Source organism: Semicossyphus pulcher, unplaced genomic scaffold (assembly GCF_022749685.1).
Source record: "Semicossyphus pulcher isolate SPU_LCO1_2020_fin unplaced genomic scaffold, fSemPul1.0.p SCAF_14, whole genome shotgun sequence".
Taxonomy (NCBI): Eukaryota; Metazoa; Chordata; class Actinopteri; order Labriformes; family Labridae; genus Semicossyphus; species Semicossyphus pulcher.
The window spans coordinates 10,960,089-10,983,669 of record NW_027211648.1 but is presented as its reverse complement, the minus strand read 5'-3'; the positions used below and the strand labels follow the sequence as shown (position 1 = coordinate 10,983,669).

General features: G+C 40.9%; 1 protein-coding gene across 1 annotated transcript; it reads left to right on the top strand.

Annotated features, from left to right (window-relative positions):
• The first annotated feature begins 1,929 nt into the window (after nucleotides 1–1,929).
• Nucleotides 1,930–22,697, top strand: fyna (FYN proto-oncogene, Src family tyrosine kinase a). Its single transcript, XM_069661230.1, has 12 exons — nucleotides 1,930–2,080; nucleotides 9,458–9,714; nucleotides 12,677–12,773; nucleotides 14,235–14,333; nucleotides 14,523–14,626; nucleotides 14,997–15,146; nucleotides 15,251–15,415; nucleotides 16,603–16,782; nucleotides 17,147–17,223; nucleotides 17,424–17,577; nucleotides 19,756–19,887; nucleotides 21,076–22,697. Exons 2-12 carry the CDS (start codon nucleotides 9,468–9,470, stop codon nucleotides 21,282–21,284), a joined length of 1,614 nt encoding a protein of 537 aa, XP_069517331.1. The 5' UTR covers nucleotides 1,930–2,080; nucleotides 9,458–9,467; the 3' UTR covers nucleotides 21,285–22,697.
• The last annotated feature ends 884 nt before the right edge of the window (nucleotides 22,698–23,581 follow it).

The following is a 23,581-nucleotide window of genomic DNA, read 5'->3' as shown; positions in this document are numbered from 1 at the left end:
AGCACAGTCTGAACGGTGAAAAAAGCACAAATCAACACTCAAGTCTTTAGCATGTGAAAAGTATTCTTTTAGTATTTTCACAATAAATCATGCGATGCCTAATTTTAGAAATTATTAACGATCCCATTAATTCTCTCTCTCTTCCAAACCAGTGATTTGTTCATTTATGAAGAATGTCATTAAATTAAAACTTTAATTTCTAGATGGTTCCAGTCTAGTCTGTCTATCATCCGCTGCTATTATTAAAACATTTTTTTAGCATGGCTGCGCTAAAGATATAAAATGAAAGTGTTCCGTATGGTGAAAAAGCTCCAAATTAAAAGAGAGATAACAGTGTTTAAAAAGCTGAACTAACATGAATGAGGAAGAATTTTGATCATTAATTAATTGATTGAGTCAGCCGAACAAAATGTTAATTATTTAAGCTTATTCAATCCACTGTATGAATTTGCCAGATAACTTTGTATGTAATGTGTTTTCTTGCTCTTGAGTAGCTTATTCAGTGAACCAAATAGACCTGGAGTGCATGTTTGGTCTCTTGCAGGCTGAACAGCTGCAACACTTGACGATTGTTAAGTGACTCGGGGGTCAGAGGTCAACATTGTGTTTCATAATTACATTCCTGCGCAGGTTTAAATCGCTGCAAATCCTTGTAAAGAATCAAAAAGGTTAAGATAGTACTTTATTGATCCCCAGAGGGGCAATTCAATTCAATCTGGGTTAGGATTGTTTCCTACAGTACATGTTGCATTTTGCACACACAAAATTCCCACTCAGTGCCTGAATGTTGCTGATGTTTTGATTAACACAGAAGGAGACATTGTTTTACAAATATGGCTGTTTGGAAGCTTCTGGCTATCACACATATCAACCAAAATAAGATGCTTCTTTGTGCCTAATCAAAGGTCTTGCTTTACTCTGCTGTTATCCGTTGACCATGAAGGTAATTGTAAAAGTAGTTTAAATTCCAACAAGAAAAAAGCCTGATTTTAGTTTAACCAAATCTAATCCATTAAAACCAACATGTGATTTTTGTTTAATACATCATAATTAAAAATGTGAGCCTAATTAAATTGTCTTTCTCTGCAAAGGGGATGTATGAACTCTGTTTCTAGTTCACATTTAACGACTGAGACTGTAGAGAGAGCTCTGATCACTTGAACAAACACAGACAATCTGCCAACCTTGCCCTGTTTTTCAGTCACTCCACAGACGAGGAGGGGTCCCCGATACACATTGTAATCTGTTATTGGAGGAAAGAGGTGTCAATCAACGCGCTTGGTCGTTGTGGATCCGCATCAGGCGTACGCAATCACAGCTACGTCAAGACGTACACAGATAACCGGAAAACAAAACAGTGTGAGCATATCAAAATAAAAAAACACAAATGTATGTATTTAAAAAAAACAAATGATTGGGTGCATTAAAAATAATCCTTCGTGTACTGAAGCCAAACAATTACTATCTTAGACAATTGTTTTATAAAATTGTATTATGTTTCATTCAAAACTAATGTTGATAGTTAGATAGATAGATAGTTTATTTATCCCGAGGGAAATTTAGGCATCCAAGACATATAACATCACACATCTGACACCCCCCCAACCCCCCCACCCCCCCAAGCCCGTAAGAAAATAATAAAATTTGAGACAAAATAAAAGAAAAATAGAAAAAAAATAAAGGCCATTTAAATTAAAACTAAACACTGCAACATTGGCTATTGAAATTACAACTCTACACTGCAACATTGGATAGTGGCTATATGGAGGTAATTTCTATCTTATTTGTTTCGTTGTACCTTGCGATGACATGTTCTAGTCTACTGCGCGAATCAGCTTTATTTTGACAGGATTAACCGGAAGCTGTGTTTGTTGTTGTTGTAATCTTGACGCTGGTGGCCATCGTCATCATCTGTACGCACGGCGGCGACAGGAGCTCCTGAATCGGCAGGGACGGCTATCCCACCGCTATTCCCCCTCAATGCGAAGAAAAACAGGAAAAGAGAGTGCAAATTGTCGGCGACTTCCCCTAACGAAAGCCCCTCTGGAAACTCCGATGGATTAGTCTGTTTTTTTCTCCGGTAAGCACGCTTATTTCTCCTCCTGTGTTGAATTTCAATTGGTGCACCCGCCTTGTCCCCTATTCTGCGCTGTGGACTGCGAGATGAATTCATCTCCGGAGAGAGGGAGCAGAGGAGATAAATAACACACTATGTCGAGCTGGCATTTACTCCTTTTATCTGCAGATGTTGGTGCATATTTGACGGGTAACTTCGCCCTCAGAAGGAGAAGAAAACAGAGAGAATGGTGTTGGTGGTTTTGTAATTGTGCATGATGTTTTGCAGTGCTGTGATTGTGGAGAGGGGGCTCCTCTTGTGTTGCAGCAGTAGCAGCGATGGATGCGCTGCAGAGCAGAGCTGACCACTGAGGCCATGAACACACATGATAAACGCCACAACGGCCTGCAGACAGCCTCATATTGATTCACCCCAAAATAATTGTCATATGCTGTAGGCTAATTGCATTGCCACCTCGTTAAATATCCAATTATAGCTGTCCTAATCGGGTTATCTGATGTTTGTGGAGGTGCAGCCATCCATCTTGTTGGCAAACACCGGGGAGGATAGTGTGCAGCTAAAGCATCAGTTGTGTCCATGTGTGATAAGTTAGGCAGCAGTTGGTTTGCTAACGTGCACCGGGCACCCTGAAGCTCTTATTTAGCCTGTTTAGCTAGTCATTGGTCCATGAGAGACTACTACGTTGGAGTGCGTGATATGTATGAATAGAGGGATTGCATATTAAGGTTCATGGACCATGTACATTTCTCCCCAGGCCTCTCTGTCCATACAGCTGATCAGACATACTGGCACACAAGCTTCTAGTGCAGGTGAAAGAAATGTCGTCACAAAGTAACGTGTTCATTTACAAGATATCTCGTATGAATTTGCCTTTTTGTGTCAGTCAACAGATGTCCCACAAACAGTACTATGCATGTATAGGCTGCAGTTGATTATTTATTATTCGGAGATGCGACGATTAGTTGATTAATCGTTAAGTTCGTCAAACTAAATTAATCAGCGACTATTTTGAGCCAGAAGCCAAACTTTTAAATGTTTCAACTTCAATCAATCAAAATGACATGTAGTTGTGCATGTTTTCAAATGTTTTACAGACTAATGCAGACTAAATGTTTGGTTAAACAGATATCAGAAAAGGTGCGTTCAATGTCTTGTGTAAAAAAAAAAGTAGCTCCTAACACGAAGATGTTCAGTTTATGATGAAGTAGCAAATTGTCAGATTAAGGAAACCTGCACCAGAGAAAACTGACCTCTATATGTAAAGTACTCATACAATATATAGTGTGTGCCTCTGTTTGTACTGTATATCAACCATGTGTTACTTAGATCTACCAGAAAACTTCCAACCTCCACCACTGCAGACCCACCACATCATTATTTCCAGTGCATTCTTACATCGAACATTACCCTCCACTGGCACCGCACGTGGAAAGACCCACTTAAACCCTGAGTGCGGACTGACAGGCAGAAGAAGTTAATGTTTTTCTTAATTTTCTCTCCCTCCTCGTCCACTAGGCCCAAATCTCAGTGTCTGAATGGACGTTTCACAATGGGGCTCAGTGATTTAACAACATGACTCAACATACTCCACTGTGGACATTGTGACACCAAAGCACAGTTAGGCTTAAACCCACACGTAAGTACTGTATGAAGCTCAGCTGTGGGTTTTATAACGAGCTCATTCAGTAAGTGAAGAACGCTTTGAAAGCCGTAACACTGCGTTTCATTGTGCTCATAATCTTGTAGCAGAGTGAAATGTGGCCATTGTCTTGTTGTCGATACACTGAATGAACTCAGTTGTCCGACACAAGCAAATATTGTAACTATCCAGAGAATGGCAGCCATAAGGAGGAGACTGTCAGAGCTGTACCAAATTCAGTGAACACAACGGCGAGTTTCATCGCATTCAAATCTGAACACAACTGCAAAGGATCCTCTTTTCTGTCTGAATGAACAGAGTTTTATTTTATGAGTTCAATAAGGTCGCAGCGAGTGCGACTTCAGTAGGAGGGGTGTGGGAGGTTTGACCTTGTTTTGTGACATGTTAATGATCTGAGCGTAAAGAGACCCCACACTTCAAATCAGACAGAGCTGACTTGTTAAAGGCTGCACTGACTGTGTTCAGGAGATATTTGTCATCCATTGGGGTGACATTAAGAAGGCTCTCGTAGCTGATGTGACCAGATGATCACCGTTTGTAAGTCCAATTTAAAGGTTAAAATGATCATCTAGAAGATTTTCATTTAAATAAATGTCTGTTAAGTCACTATCTGTTGCTGAATGAGGTAACACAATGGTGACTGAGCCTATGGCCCACTGATGAAAGCCTTTGCATTTGCAGTATTACAGACTGGGTGTCTGTGGCGACATTCGCGGAAAAAAATCACAAGCGGCGCCCAGTTAGTGACGCGTTTTCCATCAGCCAGCAGTGATTGGTCTGCCAGAGAGGGTAGGCGGAGCTAAACGGCTGCTTTTCCAGTCTTGCGAGTAAACGGTAATCTACTTTGGCTGAACAAACAAAGAAAAGATCGATGACTACAGATACAACTTCAAAGAAAAAGAAACAAATTCGACGCTCAGATGAAGGCAAACAGTCTAACAAGGAAAGCGAACGTCAGCGAGGAATATCAAGAGTTACAACCGGAGCCAACGGTGGACGTCTGGTTATCTTGGACGTATGCGCCCACAATTACCTTTTATCGCCATAAGTTTCCGCCAAACACAACGAAACTGAGGACTTGGAGATTATGTCTTTAAACCAAGTATTTTATCTTCATAAAAGCCCTTTTACGGACAGCTGTTGCAAATTAGTATTCACTATAAACTCTATGATTCTTGCCTCCAAAAGCTGTTTACTGTCCCTTATCTGCCCCCCAGGAATTAATATAAATAATGATGTTTTATTGATCAATCTTAAGAACAAGGCTGCCACTAACCAATATTTGCCTTCATGAATCTGCGGGTTGCATTTTGGATTCATAGAATAATGGTTTAGTCCATGAAATGTCAAATAATAATCATGTGTTTCCATTAACATTTTCCAACATACCAAGGTCGTATCCTGAAATGTCTTTTTCCTGTCCCAAAGCCAAAGACATCTAATTTCACAAGTGATGTAAAACAGACAACAGCCCATCGTCCCATTTGAGAAACAGTAATCACAGAATGTAAAACAATGATTAATCAACTAATTGATTAATCAAATCAACATTTCAGCTCTACAGTGAATCCAAACTATCGCTGTCGATTATTTCAGTCCACACAGTAATTTTTCAGACGGCACATCTGTGCGTTTCTCAGGCCGACTGACTGTCTCCTGTTTAATCCATCAGTCACGCCGCGTGACCCTGACATGTCTGTCCTTTTAATTCACTATATTGATCGGCCAGCTTTGCTATAAATGGCTGAGGATTCATTATGGCTCCCGGTTCTCACTGTAGATGATTAACACTTGTGCCTGTATGGCTTCAAAATAAAAGCTGTCAAATCAGGAAATGAATTTCCAGTGGAGCCGAGCAGTTGTGACAGATGTAGTAGCTCTGACCCTGCCCTGTTACTTTGTGTTCAGATAATTCCCCTGCACTTTCTGATGTGAAAGAATCTTACAGCAGAGTTAATAATACAGTTCAACAGATCTGAGCGGACATCAAAGTCAGATTCAGACCGCATCTTGATCCAATCAGGATGAGGAGCTTTAATTTGATGCTCCTGTCAGTCTGAGTTTTTGTGCAAAAGTCACGTCTCTTTCCTCATCTCTTCCTTTTGTTGTAAACTGTTACAACACAACACATAGCTGCAATCTCACCCCCACTGGACCTTCCTTATCACGCCAGCGAGGTCCTCTCGGAGGCAAGCTGTTCATTTGGGTCTGAAAATAGCGTGATGAGCGTTCTCGCAGGCTGAGGTGGTCATGCGATACCCAGGCAGTGCCACGAAAAGAAACAACCCTGCGGCTACGATGCCATCATCTGCTTTTTTTTTTCGGGGAGGGAGTTTGAGCACGGAGCAGTGTTGTTGTCTGTGTGTCCCTGAGAAATCCTTCTGTTACATTGCTTTGTCTTGACATTTTGATATGATCCACAGTGTTGATTCACGCGTGTAATTGAATAACAGAAAGGAGTCATCCCTTACATCTGAAATCATGTGATGAACGCTCTTATTGTGAAAATGTGATAAATCTGCCTGTTGCTGGCGAATGCACTTGAGCTCAACTTAATAAATCTAAATTACTGTCTCATTCAGCAATTTACGCTACGACACAACGTGCACACAAACACCACTCATATGCAAATGTTTACTAAGCCAACACGCTGCCAGAAGAACACAACCACAAAGGGAACATGTGTATATAAAGAATACAAGATGGCCTAGTTTCTGTGCAGCAGGACGCAAACAGACATGTTAAAGCTGTGGTAGTCCCCGGCCTTTTTTACTTCAAGAGCAGATTTTTTTATAATCCCCAACAGGCAGCACGGCGACGTGAGATCTCCCCTCATTTACTCTGATCCCTGCAGGAGTGGAAGCTATTTCAATCACTGCAGTTCAAGAGAGAACCCTGCAGAAAGCAGACTTCACCTGTGTTAGCTCTGTCGGCTCTGATGATATTAAGGTGTCAAAGATTTATGTTGCTAAGCATGTTTTCATCAAGCTGGCGACTCATTTGCGCTGGATTGTGTGTCATATCGCCAAATCTCTGCTTGATTGTAGAATTGCAGCCTTTTTATTATCATTTTTTTAGCCTATTAAGAGACAGGAAATTGTGTAAATGCCTCTCGCAGTATCCCAGAGCCCATAGAAATGTCTTTTAATTGCTTGTTTTTGTCCAAACACCCAAGAAAAACAACATTTATGAAGTGCCATTATGATAGTTAACAGACTTCTTATTCCTACTGTTTTGGAGAGGCTTGTGCATTCCCCCTTAAATGGAATTTGCAGGCTTTTAAGCTGGATTTTTACCTTAAATATACCTGCTCCACTCGGGAAAGAGAGTGTTGTAAATACCCGAAGATGGGAGATATTAATGTCAAGGAGGATTATTTGTTATATTCAGGATCACCAGAGAATCAGCAGCCATCCTCCTCCTCCTCCAGTCTGTGGTCCAGCTTTGGTCTGGACGTATACTGTAATGCTACCGCGGGCTTGTTCCTTTCTGGGTATTTAATTGGGTTTTATTGGCAGTAGTAAATCACAGTGATCTGCTTCTCTCTGCAGAGGCTTCAGTCTTGTGTTAGTTAAGCATGTGGAGCAAATGTAGGAGTGTGGATAATGTGGAGAGGCTTTCTATTCTTCCTTGTACCTGTGGGCTGCAGGTAACGCAGGAGAGATAGGCCATGTGTTTGTCTGCATCACAAAATAGCTCTTTCTTATTACTGCAGCTTGGTGACAGTGGAGGCGGCATAATATGATGCATAATATGCTTTCTGCTAGCTGTCTGTCATACTGTAAAGAGCCTTGTTTAAGATAGTTTCTAGCTCAAGCATCAGGTCCACAAATCAGTCCATTTAAGTACACTGATACTGATGTGACTACAACAACTGCAACTAAACACTGTACTTATTATGCTAATTTCAAGCTTCATATTTCACTCTGTGATACCTGTGAAGTAGCTTAGCATAAATGTACAGTTAAAAGTCATCATGTTTCTCACACTGGTGCTCTGTGCAGGCCCTCACGCAGCCTCTGCCTGAAACGACTCAGTCAGCTCTGTCCCTTTAAGAAACCCCGCCCCTACAAGCCCACTTTCTTCTGATTGGCCAGCTCTCCAGAGTCTGCTGAGGCTGAGACTTTGTGACGTCACAAAGTGCAGCGTGTAGAAAAAAACTGTGTGGAACCTGGCGTTCACAGCGACTGAGCTGAGAAGCTGGGGATTACTCCAACATACTTTTACCTACAGATTTGAAACTTCACCCACCTTTAGTCTGGACATCCAACATTGTAACATTCTATATATATTAAAATGTGAAACAGCATAATACCCCCTCTTTAACTTTTCCTGTACCCTGTTGAAGTACTTGCAGTCGGCAGTAAGTGACACATCTGTTTGCACTTTTTGTTGTTGTAGGCTTTGAGGTTTCTTGCTAGTAAATGTAAAACAGGGCCTGAAAGAATTTGGTCATATACTCTGTAGCGTCCCAGCTAACCATTAAGCTCCAGTGTCCTCCAGCACAGTTGGACTTACAAACTAGTTTCACTTTGAAAAGATCATTCTGAGACATTTTTTTAAGCTTCATTAAAGCAATGATTGATCATTTAGTCTGAGGAAAATGGCCATCACAACTTCTCCAAGAGCCCATGGTGGTGACAGCTTGAAGTGTCTAGATTTGTCCAACCAAATCTCAAATATGTTTATTATTATGATCGAGGAGAAAGATAACTAGAAGGCTTTGTTCTGATGGTTTTTTCACTTTTCTTGACGTCACTCATTGTCCCTTTTTTGGCAAAAACATTTTTCATATCAGGATAATTTTTCGTCTTTCATTAGATTACGCTCGACAGAAAAGAGGCTCCACCTGTGACCAACCATCCCATTAACTAGGATTTAGCCGAGGTCGAAAGTGGTGCGATAGCTTCCCTCTTCCTCCATCTGCTGTAGCTGTGGGCTTCGCCCCTGGCACCACCTCTCTCCATCCACGGCCACTGAAAACAAGTGTGTTTCCAATTAGCTGCTCCAAAGTCAGCTGGCCGCTAATGCTGATGAAAGACAACAGTGCTGTCAGCGCTCTCTGCCTGGTCCTGTTGAGCCTCCTTAAAGGGGGGGCGCACGGTGGGCCCAAACGTGCATTAGTGAATCTGGGTCTTTAAAGGCTGTTTTTAATTGGCAAAGCAGATTGTCCCACTCATTACAGAGACTGGTTTAGTGAGGCCAAATGCTCCACCAGCCTCCCCCTCCTCTTATGAGCCCAGTGTAGCGTCTCTCTCTGTGCTGTAAACCTATTGATGGGTGTGTGCCTGCTTGTAAAGAAAACAAAAATAAAGGGCATGCCAGCTTGTAAATGCAGTGGCTGGGTGTAAATGCTTCTCACAAGTATGGTGGTGCAATAAGGTGGGAAAGTAAGCCATGATAAGTAGTGCTGTTACACCTTTATGACAAGTTAAGCTGGATTTTCTCAGCATCGACATGTAGACAAATCCCAACAATGATCACTTTACAGCGCAGCTCTGTCACATTACGTCCTGTGTAATAAGTAATGGAGTTTAAAGTATCGTTTTTAATTTCAGCCTAATTGAAAGATTTGTCACACGGCTCTGTTTAACTCTCAGAGGAAACTCTGGAATAATGGAATATTGAATCATAATTTCCCCCATGGAGACGGCTGCGGAGCTATTATTTTACCTACGTGCTAATTTCCTCTCTTTCTCTCTCTCTCTCTCCCCCCACAGAAAGTAGAGAATGGGCTGTGTCCAATGTAAGGATAAAGAAGCAGCAAAACTCACTGATGACCGGGAGACCAGCCTCTCACACAACTCGGGGTACCGCTATGGGTCCGACCCCACGCCGCAGCACTACCCCAGCTTCGGGGTCACCACCATCCCCAACTACAACAACTTCCACAGCGCCGCCTCCCAGGGGGTGACCGTGTTCGGAGGAGTCCACACGTCCTCGCAGTCTGGGACGCTTCGGTCCCGGGGAGGAACAGGTGAGACAGATTAAATCTGTGAATACATGTAAATGTAAACATAGTCTAAGTTTTTTTTTAAGGCTTTAGTTGTTTTAAAAAATATATTTTGTAATGTTTTTTACCCTGCCCAAGGTATACTTTATTAAATTAAACCTTTATTTAATCAGTTTTGTCTGAGATATTCCTCCGCAAAGTAGAACTGGACAAGAATAGTAGCAGCACAGTTTCAACAATAAAGAAGCAAACACATGCAACAGTTTAAATTAAGAACCAAACAATCACATTAAACATTTACACACAGACCGCCTGCACTCAATAGATTTCACCTTGGATTTAAAAAACATTCAGGGTACCTAAGTTGGGAAGTTTAAGGTCTGTCTTTAAATTGTTTCAAGCAGAGAGCTTTCTTTCCCGCTTCAGAGTTTCCGAAAACATTGTGCAATATCCAGAGAACAAAGGATCTGATTTCCATCTTTCAAGTTTAAGAAAAGTAGGTAGAAATTTGACTAGAATTTCTTGGTAAAAAAAACATACCAATGTAAGCGGGAGCCTTCTTGGTTGTGTACAAAAAACGGCGCTTAAATCGACCCCATATTAGATGAACAGTTTTGATTGGCCCGACCTGAATCAGGTCTGATGGAAATCTGTCTGAACGAGAGAGGGGCCAGACGCATCTCCCACAACAAATAAAACATGAGCTTGCAGATTTGTCTCGTTCCCAGGCTGATAAAGACTGGAAACTGGTATGGCTAGCTCTCAAACGCGCTTCTATTTTATATTGTTTCAATCATAAAACAACCGAATAGTAAAAACAAGAAGAAGCCACTTATGTGCTTTCTTGGCTGGCGGCAGTAATGCCCGTAAAGTTTCTGTGCCCAGCTAAAGCCAGACCAGCTGTTCCCTGTCTGTACACAGTCTTTATGCTAACTGGCTTCTGGCGGTAGCTTCATAATCACATGACAGGAATGAGTGTGGTATTGATGTCCTCATCTAACTCTGAGCAAGGAAGCAAATATGTGCTATCTCTAAATGTAGCAGTGTTCCTTTAAGATGAAATATGTTGCTGTTTTCTAACTGGGGTCGATTACAAACAGAACAGTTAAACAGAAATAAAATGCAAGTTGTGAAGCTGTAAACTTCTGTGAGGACCACTCACTGTCTGGCAGCCATCCATTATTTAGCAAACGGCTAATTACAAGGTTATTTTTCTACTTCTTTTTCTCCTGTATTTAAAGCAAATATGTAATTATTCTCCTATGTGTGTTGTTATTGTGTTGCTGTGATGATTTTATGTTGCAGCAGAAGATGAATGTCCACTGGCTTAAACGTAATGAAAAACAGAGTGAGCTAAATGAAAGCTGCTCTTCTCTGAGGAACATCTGACGAGCGTAAAGATCAGACATTGTGCTGAATTGTGTAAATGCGTCTCCGTGGTGGATTCGCTGGCTTTACGCTCCCACACTTAAGATTTTAATGATACATATTATGTGTTGATACATAAATTAACAGAAGCTTCTTGCTTTGATGTCAACTACTAAAGTTTTATTCCCCAGTACAGATAAACACTCTGCATTTGTGGAGTCAGCAGCATCAGCGTGTATGAATAAGACATTACTCCAGGAGGGCAGCACGAAGCAACAGAAAGTACAACACACTCAAAAATCAGTCAAGTAGTCGAGCAGGAACCTCGTCTGAACTCCCTGTAAAGACGTCGACATGTGTGCCTCTGACACAGCGAGCAGTTTTGGTCATTGTTTGTCGTTTCAGAGGTCACGGCATTGACAGGGAAATATGCATGGCTTTTTTCCAGCGCCATAGCTCCGACTGTCCAGGGACGATTCAGATCAAATCAGAAAATGAAATCTTTTTTTTTACGGTTTCAGGCTTATTAAGAGATACAGGGACTCTCGGGCCGCTCCAAATCCTATCAGATAAATTAGATTGGCCTCTGCATTTCTGGAGGATGTTCTGTTTGATTAGACATAAAGTCAGATTTGTTTTTTGTATGCAAAACAAATAACTTAAATGACTGTTAAACCTATAATTATTAAACATTTGTTAATTTTCTTTTTTTAGCCTTTTTGGAATAGCACCCCAAGCTGTTGCTACATCATGAACATGTTAGCATCCTAAACAGTTTTGCTAAAAGCAGACAGTTGGCAATTTACACATCAAGCGGATGCAAACAGTTGGACAAATGTGAGTCCAATATTTACCCACCTTTGACCTCAGTTTTATCACTGAAAATAGCTGCCAGCTGTAACCGTAACAACAATTGCAAGAGCATTAAGAGTGACTCAACGCTGAAGACAAGACGCCCTCAAAGAGCTTTGAAGAGGAACCAGAGTTCAGTGATAACTCTCTGGGAATACATGTAGTCATTGGATGCTCTGTGCAATTGTTATTAAAAAAGGTGCGACTTTAAAATACACCGCGACCCGGCCCCGGATAAGCGGAAGATAATGGATGGATGGAATTAAAATAAAAAAACATTAAATTAACAACATTAAATTACAATAACAACAATGTATTTTTTGAGAAAGGAGAGAAAAAGCTCTAAAAAAATTCTTTACTGTTCCCTAAAAAGTGGAAGCAATTATTAATGAAATGTATTTTATTTTGAAGATCAAGTGAGAGGTCACTTTAACCAAATGAAAAAAAGAGCTTCCTGTTTGAGGTCAGCTATTATCTCTGTTTGGAACGATAAAGACAAGATGACATATGGTTGAGTATATCTGTGAAAAGAATCTGGGGGCATTTTAGGTCTAAGTTGTATCTTGTATTAAGTTTATCAAAGGAAATATCAAACTGTTTTTAAAGTTTCTGAAATAAAGTGGCGGATTCAGCGCTACAAATGTATAAAGAGGACAATGATGCTCTTTGTCGTGAAGTAACTGCTGCTTGTGTGTTTAAAAAACCCAACAATAACAACCATCAAGAACTTCCCCTCATCTAAGCATCACATGCCACTCTGTTTCAGGAGTGACTCTGTTCGTGGCTCTGTATGACTACGAGGCCAGGACCGAGGATGACCTCAGCTTCAGGAAGGGGGAGAGGTTCCAGATCCTTAACAGCACGTAAGTGTGAAAACATCTGCATGACAGAGTGAAAGGGTGGTGGTCGTGTTTTCACTCTCTGTTTTTCGTCCGTTAACGTGAATGCTGACTTTGGAATGAGATGTTGTTTCACAGATGCAGACAAAGGGAGTGGGGACCTCGCGTTAAGACTTGACCTGGTTTCCAAAGTCTGACAGATTTTAAATGATAGCTTTCTGACCGTTTGTATCAAAGCTATAACATTAATAAATGAAAGACTTAGAATATATCTCTATCTATATTCATATTTGCTTTGACATGAGGGAATTGCAGGTTTCATTCCTCTTTAGTAGAGTATTTAATTTTCCTGACTTTTAATGTAAAATGAAGTAAATAAAAACTAAATGGATTTTCTGTACATATTTTTATTTTTCAAAAAAAAGGGTAAAACGTTTATCTAGTTAGTTAGTTTTGCACCAGATGTCAAGTATTTTTTAGCTGTTTTCGCTGTGTGTAAACTTCTGCTTTAGAAGTTCACCCTTAGCCTCGTTTTAATTTGCTAAATGCTAACAAACTGCTGTAGCAACCGGCAGCCACAGTTTAGAGAGAGACTACAAATAAAATATTCCCAGTCTGGAAAGATTTTTCAAAACTTCTTTAGTGGCAAAGAGACATATTTGTGGAAAGGGTTTCAAACTATTCAAAAAGGGGAACAGACTCCTGTGGTGTAAGCACGTCATCGGCTAACTAGCTTACACTCGCAGAGCGCAAGCTAGTAAGGAAAAAGTTCATACCAGACAATTCAAAGTGCCCACACACGGAGGTTCAACCACAGTGGTGACAGCAAACTTTATAATTCTTCTTTTTGGTGTTTACACATTTCTACATACATGGAGAGCTTATTTTTCTACAACTATTGAATTCTGTATACAGCAGTGACGTCAGCAACAGTGTCCTGCTAACGTTAGCTTGCAGGCTAGATGGTGAATCACATTCAGCACATTAAACAGCGTCTGAATTTACCTGCAAAAGCCGTTTAAGTGGTAACAACAATCTGTCTGCCCATTTGTAGGTTACAGCGGAGGGTTATTTACTTTGTCTCTTGATCTTTATGATGTAACACTGGCAGCCTGCCTGCTGCTGTCAATCAAATACAGCCTCAAGACAGCTCAGTGGAAAAGGAGCATATTTGATCATTTCTCAAAGACCTTTTTATACTCCTTTTTAATAACAATAGAAGCTTTTAACATTACATTAAAAAAACATTATTTTTGAGGGGGAAAAGAGATGTGATTTCAGTTGGACTTTAACTAGCTGAATCACTGAAGCTTCAGGGGCCCACGCACTAGAAAGCACTGGTTTGTTTTTCTGTGCTCTCCAGAGATAAGACAGTAAATCTGATGATCCACATCTGAGTGTTTATTTGTGCCTGCATAATGTGTAACTGTTGATTTGATTATCCGTCCATCCTCCATCTCTCTCTCTGTGTCCTGCTCTCCTCAGTGAGGGCGACTGGTGGGAGGCTCGTTCTCTCACTACAGGTGGAACTGGTTACATTCCCAGTAATTACGTCGCTCCGGTGGACTCCATCCAAGCTGAGGAGTGAGTAAAACTTCACTCACACAGAGTTTTATGTCCCAGAGGCATGGCAGCTTCATCAGCAGAGTATCATAAATATTTGAGGGTTCACCTCACTGTTAAATGTAACACAGTGGCACATAAAGGTAGAACAAAAGACAGAATATTTAAAAAACACAACTCTTCATAGTTTCCTTCTTTTTTTTCCTGCAGCTGGTATTTCGGTAAATTAGGGCGAAAGGACGCAGAGAGGCAACTGCTCTCCAACGGCAACGCCAGAGGCACTTTCCTCATCCGTGAGAGTGAAACAACCAAAGGTAATGTGACCGAGCAGCGTCTAACAGGCTGACATTTTAAATGCTTTTAAAGTTAAGGAAATAAGTGTTTGTGAATAAGTTAACATTTAATGACACTTTAATGAAAAATGTTGGAAGTAGAAGCCGTTTATTTATAGACAAACTCATAATGAAATCTTCTGCGTTAGACTGCTAATTACAAATTCAGTTTTGTATGATATCAACAACTATGCAGTCGCTCCATATTCATCGCCCTGAAGCTGAAATAATGTGCATTCATGCAGCTCCACATGTGCTCTTATAAAAACAAACTTGGTTAACCAGGGACTTTGCTCTTGTCATCTTGAATCCGTCAGTTTTGTTCTTTATTGTTGTGTTGTCTCCGTTCCAGGGGCCTACTCCCTCTCCATCCAGGACTGGGATGACATCAAGGGAGACCACGTCAAACACTATAAGATTCGCAAGCTGGACAGCGGAGGCTACTACATCACCACCAGGGCCCAGTTCGAGACGCTCCAGCAGCTGGTGCAGCATTACTCTGGTGAGACTCGTCCTGTCGTGATAGATCTGTATCTACTCTATTAAAAACATTCTCATATGGTTTTAGACTTCTTAATTAAAATTCAAACTGCTTTGTTGATCCAGCCAGGGCTGCGGGGCTCTGCTGCCGGCTGATCGTGCCGTGCCACAAAGGCATGCCCCGTCTGACCGACCTGTCCGTCAAAACCAAAGACGTGTGGGAGATCCCGCGGGAGTCGCTGCAGCTCATCAAACGTCTCGGCAACGGGCAGTTCGGAGAGGTCTGGATGGGTGCGTATCTTTTTGGCTTCCACTTTTGGCACAAATAAAGAGTTGGACAGCTGTGAGCAGAATTGCAAAACATAGTGTATGTGTTGGATCATTTTAAAATGGACACCCAGATTATGCTTCCCACAGGGAGTGTGTGCCGTCAGTGATTTCATTTAGGAATGCAGATTTTTGGTAGAAACGTTTCTGTGTAAATGTTGAGTAAATCAAGTTAAAAGTTATGGTATATGGCAATTCTTTTGTCTAATAAGGTCTCTGTGACGTGGCGTCTCTAACTCTGAGCAGACACATGCTGTTTTAAACTTAATTTGTTCCACATGTGGAGTGAAGTGCTCCATATGTGTCTGATTTGCTAAGATCTGATTATGTTGTTGGTACCACAAACATGCATTAAATGAAAACTTGTCAGGCATAATTTTCCTTCAGTGTTTGATGGATTCTGCTGCACATGACTTTGCAAATCGAAGCTTTAAACTTGCTAGTTGTTGCTTTTATCTTCTTATAGTTTAAAGGGCCAGTTCACAGACTCAGTTCTATCATGTTATTATGGGGAGCTAATGCCATTATGGTAGAAAGGAAAAATGCAATTTCGCTCTGTGCCTTTGGAGGACACTATCTGCTACTCCAATGAGCCCTTGAAAACCTCCGCCAGACTATGTAAAGGCCAGGGAGCTTGCTAAACTACACTTCATCAATCTAGAACACCCGCCTCAGATGTCATGTCTCGTTCAAAATCATGAGGTTTGAAATGTAGATTACAGACCTGAAGATTTTTCAAACAATTCTCGTCGGATTTCGGATTCTGTACCGCTCTGAGCCGTTGCCTGCAGCGAAAACCTCCTCTTCCTTTCAGAGGTAGGGGCGCAATGCACGCTGGGTGTTGTAGGAATGTAGAATGGGCCAAACGACGAGCTGTTTGGATCGATTACAGAGAACACCAGCTTTTTCCAGGGGAAAATTGCTCCTTTAACCTAACACAGTTGCTAATAATTTTCAACTGGTTGACTAACCTAACAGTAAATAAGACATTTAATATGTCTTTTATTTACTTTAATTTCCCTCCAAACCGCTCACATTTCAATTTCTCAGGCTTTGCATTACATCTCCCTCTCAAAATAAAATCCTCCTGTAACGTCCAGTCAACCACCTCCAGATAATAACCCTTGAACATCCTTTTTTTTTCTCTTCAGGCACGTGGAACGGCACCACCAAAGTGGCGGTTAAGACTCTGAAGCCGGGCACCATGTCGCCCGAGTCTTTCCTGGAGGAGGCTCAGATCATGAAGAAGCTCCGACACGACAAGCTGGTGCAGCTCTACGCCGTCGTGTCCGAAGAACCCATCTATATCGTCACCGAGTACATGTGCAAAGGTAGATGCTGTTTTAAGCTACACTATAAATATTACATGCATTAACGTGTGCGCACACCTACACAGCATTTGCATAATTTATGCATGTGTATGGGCAGTACAGCATGTGTCCTATATAGCATGACAATCTGTCCGCATTACCATACTGAAAGGAAAGCATTTATAGCAGGCAAATACGCACAACTTGTGATTTTGAAGGAGTGTTCAACACAGAGATCCTCATCAAGCACAACAATAACAGACCAAAAAATATCAGAGCAAAGTGAAATCCCAGGAATCCCTGATTTGATGATTCAGTTTTGATCCAGATCTGAGTTGGCAGCAACACAACAGATCCTTAATCATTAATCATCTGCTTTTTTTAGGGAGTTTGCTTGACTTCCTGAAAGACGGAGAAGGACGAGGCCTCAAACTGCCAAATCTAGTGGACATGGCTGCTCAGGTACGCCGCTGAAAATGATCTAAATCTCCTGATGCTGTATTTTCTCCTCAGAGCTTTATATACTTAAAACAGGCTCCTCTATATTGATATTTTTTAGAATCATAAAATGACTTTAAATCTGCATTAAAATCTCTTTCTTAGCACTGATTTTCTCACCTTCAGATAAGATGTTCATTGGATAAAATGACTCCATTTCCCAGGTGGCAGCGGGCATGGCATATATTGAGAGGATGAACTACATCCACAGAGACCTGCGCTCTGCCAACATCCTGGTCGGAGAAAGTCTGGTGTGTAAGATCGCTGACTTCGGTCTGGCCAGGCTCATCGAGGACAATGAGTACACAGCGAGACAAGGTAGGCAGGATGGATGGGGTGACACCAGCTTTATTAAATCCACCATTAACTTTTTGAGTAATATCCTTCTTCAGTTATTATTAACGGGGTCATATCTTTTGAATGGATATTCTCATATTTTCATGGGTTTCATATTTTTGGGTGTTTATTGTTCACACTTTAAAAGTGAAAGCCGCATAATTCCGTGTTTTTCCAGAATCACATGTTAAAAAAGGTCGCCTCAAAACAGCTGCAGGTTTCTACGCAGAACCTTGCTTTTGCTGAAATCGACCAATCGTCATTCACCTCAGGCTGCCTTCTTGCACTAGCTTGTTGTCAAGTCAAGGTTTCATCTTACCATTCAGATACCTCCTGGTGATTCTGGCTCGTACGTATAAGGCCGAATAACCGATCCTAGAGCAGCCATGTTAACTTTGGAGTGACAGTGCAGTGCGGCCGCTCGACCCACATGTGCGATCCCACATGGGGGAGGGGTTATGTGGTCACTCCAAATACTGTCAGCCAATCGTGGCTAAGGTCTGACCTTTGGATGGCAAAACATTCGTTTCAGGAGGAAGGAGAGGCTCCAAAAGATAATTAAATTAAAATATGTATAAAATGTTTTTAAACGAAACAAACTTTACCAACGTGTTTCTAAAACACATTAGAATAATAGAAAATTGATTCCAATAAGTCCACTTTAACTATTAGCTAGTTTCAAACAAGTGATTATTGAGGGTGCACCCTCACAACTAAAGGACTGGTGCAAGGAAGCTTTACATAGCATGGTCCAATCAGAAGCAACAGGCTGTGAAAACAGGAATTGTACAAACTGTAACATGAACTGTTTCAGGAGGCAAAAAAGAATATGTTGAACATTATTCAAATATTTTTAGATTCAGTTTGCCTGACTTTTCCTGAGGATATGATTATCACTGTTTTCCATTTTAAATAAACATGCATGAATCAGCTTTGAAGTCATAAAAAAAAGACAATTCTTCTTCTTGTGTTTTCAGTTTTCTTCAAAGTCGCAGTTATTCAGAGATAGTTGTCACCACATCCATTTTAATGGTGTCAATTTGCCATCTGCAAGCAAATATAAAGGCTTAAGAAACGGGGCTTAAATTGTATTATACTTCCTGTTTACATCAGCTCCTGGTTACTGAACAGGAAATATGATTGCACTAATGCTACCCTAACTCCCATTACTTATTTTTTGTCCCCCTGAGGGACGTTACTGACATTTTTTGGCCATTTAGTCTGACATCATGAAACAATTCTAACCAAGTGTTAAAAGGTGCTTTATCATTTAATTTCTATTTGAAACGTCTATCATCCTTTTTTTCTCCTTCGACTTAATAGGAATAAAGGGATGACCCCCTTTAAATTTAACTGCTGTTTCAATTTCTACTTAACATGCACTTAACACCTTAAAACTGGGCTTATGGTGATCCTACAAACAGCTGCACAAACTGGCAGGCACAATATAAGAGGGCATTTCTTGAAATGTATTTTTAAAGCACTTTAAAAGCATTTTAAAAATATCTGCTGTCTGACTTTAATGTTTCTGTAGTGTCCTCTACATCTCCAACCACAGCATCTTTGAAAAAACATAATTGTCAGAGGAAAAATTAGGCGGGCTGGCAGATGTCTTGTTCCATTCAGTCAATTCCAAGAAACATTTTATACACACACTCTACTTTTCAGAATAAGTGCCGCAAATGAGCAGGAATTTGTCTCTGTGACAGCAGTGGAAAGCAGAAGCACATGTGGTCTCAGTGTGGCACAAAGACCGTGCAGTATTTCACAGTCAAACTGGGATTCAGGCACTTAACAGGGCCGACTTTATCTGTGATTCTGGTTGGAGGGATCCTCCCAGACTTTATTGGCAGACTTGAACTACACCAGGAGGACTTCCAGACTCTGTTAGTCACTATGTCAACATGATCACTACTTCACTCGTACGAGATTTAAATGTTTACTTGTTCAACTGGGGCCAAGTGCAAACTGAGACAGAGCGAGATAATGGAAATGTTCCATTTTTTCCCCTGGTGGGATGTTTTCGTGTCCTCATGTTGTGCGCTAATGGAATCACAGATGAAGGGGAGAAACATACAGGGGGACTGACCTACTTACTGCTTCTTACAATGAGGAAGTAGCTAAAATGTTTTTAAACTGAATTATTTGAAATTTCTTTAGGTGCAAAGTTTCCAATAAAGTGGACCGCTCCTGAGGCCGCTCTCTACGGGAAATTCACCATCAAGTCAGACGTGTGGTCGTTCGGCATCCTGCTGACAGAGCTGGTGACAAAGGGCAGAGTGCCCTATCCAGGTGAGAGATGATGTAACCCTTATCAATTCCAGATGATTGCTCCTGTCGGATTAATTGCCGGCTGTGTGAAAGTGTTTGAGTCTTCTGAGACCGGATGCTAAAAAAAGAGGAGCGTGTTGCATAATGTACATTATGCTGTGCATTATGCAGAGCAATGTTCCAGCATGAATGTGTGAACATGTGACTGTTCCTGTTTATCTACCAAACACATTTTCAAATTATTACAAACCAAATAAAATGGACAGAAAATATCTATTAGTACTTTTAGTGCTGTATGAGTAGTTTTATTTTCTACTAAAATCAGCTATTCAGCTTTGATTTAAAGTCTCTGCACACACACAGAACCGTTTCAATTACTGTGGCTGATTAAACTTCCAGTTGGGTGGAAGTTATTTAGAGTTATTATGTGAAAATGTGGTTTTTAATTAAGTTTTATGCACTACAAATATAAGTGAATGATGAAACAAATCTAATACTGACATGTCAGTCAAGCAGTCTACACACAATCCTGAGAGACTGTGGCCATGTACGGTCTCTTAGCAGAAATTTGTATTAATTATTATACGTGAGTCAGGCTGCGAAATAAAAACTGTTTTCATTATCAATTAATCTGGAAATTAGTTTTTTATTTCATCATTTTGGTATAAAATTACCACAGACTGTATAAAAAAAAAAGGGGAGGGGTGATGGTTGTATAAAGATTTTATAGATCAGGATAAAGACAGAGCTGTGTCTGCTCTCCAGCGCCACTCTCTTGTCTAAAAATGGCTACAGCCCGCTCTTAAAAAAACAAGATGGCAACTGACCAAATACCAAACTCAGCACTTAAAAATGGTCCTCCACAAAATCATGGCTGACATTGCGGTAAATACTGTGTAAGTCAGGCTCTATGAACCATTGATCTGAGTCTTCAGTTTAGTTCATTTGACTGTGAGGCATGGAGGTTAACTCTTGATCTTTTATAGCTTTCAACAGAAATGAGACTTCCCCCAATCATACCCCCTAAATCCCCCACTCCGGCCCTGCTTCCTTCTCATTTAACACAACATATGAGTTATTTTTTTATTATTTCTTTTCCTTAATATATAACAATGCAACACATTCCAAAAAACTCCCTGACGGACCGGAATAAGAGGCAGATAAATTGAAAGAAAATTTCATTTCATTTCTCTGTGTTCCTTTTTCTAGGCATGAACAACCGCGAGGTGCTGGAGCAGGTGGAGCGGGGCTACCGGATGCCGTGCCCGCAGGACTGCCCCTCGTCCCTGCACGAGCTGATGGTGCAGTGCTGGAAGAAAGACCCGGAGGAGAGACCCACCTTCGAGTACCTGCAGGCCTTTTTGGAGGACTACTTCACTGCCACTGAGCCTCAGTACCAGCCGGGGGACAACCTCTGAGCACCGCTGCCTTCATCTCATGTCATTTCACCGGCTCTCCACCAGGGGGCGCCAGACTCCACCTCCTCTCTCTCTCTCTCTCTCCCTCTCTCTCTCATCCTGTGGCTGTCACGATCTTAAAAGCTCATCGACTGTCGTCTTGATTTCCAACCTTCATACAAACAGAGAAGGCTGCCTATCTGACAGGAAACTGACTTTCAAAATAAAGGATGTTTTTGAGGTGGAAGAGGGCGCAGAGATGACTGAAGACTTAAAAATGACTGCCATGGATGAACGAGATCAGTTGTGTTCTTTAACTTGTATGTATTGTAAATATAAATTGCTTGTTTACTTATCTTTTTTTTTTGGTTTCATTTATATTACTTTTGATATTTTGGAAATGTGTGGATTTTTTTTTTAATCCAAGGTCAAAGTTATTTCAGATTTCGCGGCTCGTAGAAAAGCGTGTGCGGCTCACAGCTGGTAACAGATCGTGATATAATTATTGTAGGAATGGTAATAGTTAGACATCGTGGACCGAAGTATCTCCGAAGTTTTTCTGGAAGTCCACCGACCTTTTTTACGAGGTGAATATAACGATACTGCTCTCCTCTTCTCAAGGAACTTAGATGTACTCTAACACCTGTTCTTGCCTTTTCATGTTAAGTAATATTCTTATAATGTAAAGGAATGCCTTCATGCTTTCTACACACTAACTTAGTGAATCATGGACTCTTCCAGCCAAACGTAAACGCCATCTGCACTAATATTAAGTGCGTCCATCGCATTTCAGCTTCAGCCAATGAGTTCTAGATCGGCTTAAAGTAACTTTTAGTTCTGCTTCTTGTAGTTAGAAAGGAGGCCGACTTCCTCTCCAGCTGCGACCATTGTTCGGCTGACTGCTTATTATACTGGCACTATTTTAATATGTATGTTGCATTGTTGTATGGCAGCAGGCTGTGTAAGAATTCTGCATTGTCGTTTTCGCTTCAAACAAACAAAACAAACTGCCACTCACACATGACGGGAATGAAGGATGCGTACCTGTCTTTGTCCCTCCATAATGTGTATCCGGGAAGAACATGTTGTTTACGAGACCAAACGTGTTAATTTCATTGCTCACATTTCAGTCTTTAAAATAACATAATTATGTGATTTTTTTTTTTTTGCGACTTGGGGCTCCAGTTTTATCTCCCTCAAGTGTCAAACCTCTCTCTGTGGGTGAGAAGGTGCATTCAAGGACAATTCTCCATTTCTGTGTGTTTTAAGTTTCTTTTCATGGGTGGAAAAGTGAGCAAAAGCTTGTTTTTGCGTCACTTTTTTACAACCTAAATCTGTAGATATACAGAAAATGTCTCTGGTCTCTGCATTATTTATTGTCTCTGTCTGTTACTTGTACACAACTGGTTTTGAATTAAACAATCTTGCCATCACCGTCCTGTTGACTCTGAGACAATTAGCACTCGCTGCATGTCGGGGACTTCCTCGAGCACCTCTGTCTTCACCTTTTGACAGAAGGGATCAATCATTAGTGTGTAAAATGAGTGTAGTGTTTGTGAGAGCCATTAAGTGTGGTTTTCCCTCAGGCTGAACTTGACTAAGACAACAAGACTGAACTCACAATATATGCAAATCAGTCAGTACGTGTCTTACCTGGAGAGCAGTCGGCTGCAGTTGGGCAATCTTTATTTGAATGTTTTATGTTTAAGCTTTTTTAAAAGTTGGGAATTTCTTAACTGCAAAAATAATTGAACAGTTTTGTAGACAAACCAGGCCGTTTAAGAAGACCCCTTAAGAGATTACAGCCCTTGTTTTTCTGTAAGTCCCATAACCGACTGACATCCTTAATTTAAACAAAATGTTTAAAATCATGACTCCACTTTTACACGTTATCCTCCTCAGCTAACCTCTCCTGGCCAATCTGGCTGAGCAACACAAACTCCACATTCCTGGCTCTGATTGGACGCAGCTGAAGTGTGAAGGATTTGCATATAGCAGACTGTAACACACACAAGCCTCTGCACCCACAGGAGTGTAAAGAATCCAGCAGGGAACAGGTAGGTCATTGTTTCTCTTTCTGTTCAGAGTCTTCTGGTCTTGTACGTAGAAAAGGACACTTTTAAAAAAATGTGCTTTTATGTGGTATGTACTTTGCATATTAATAACTACATGAGACATGTTTTTTGGGAATAATGGACTTAAGTTATGATAAAAAATGTATTATTTCAACTGTTTTTTAAACAAAGTGGCTCCTGTTACCAAAAATTGTCAGTATATTTTCCTAATTTCTGAAGAAGTCTAACATTTTTTCCTTCTTT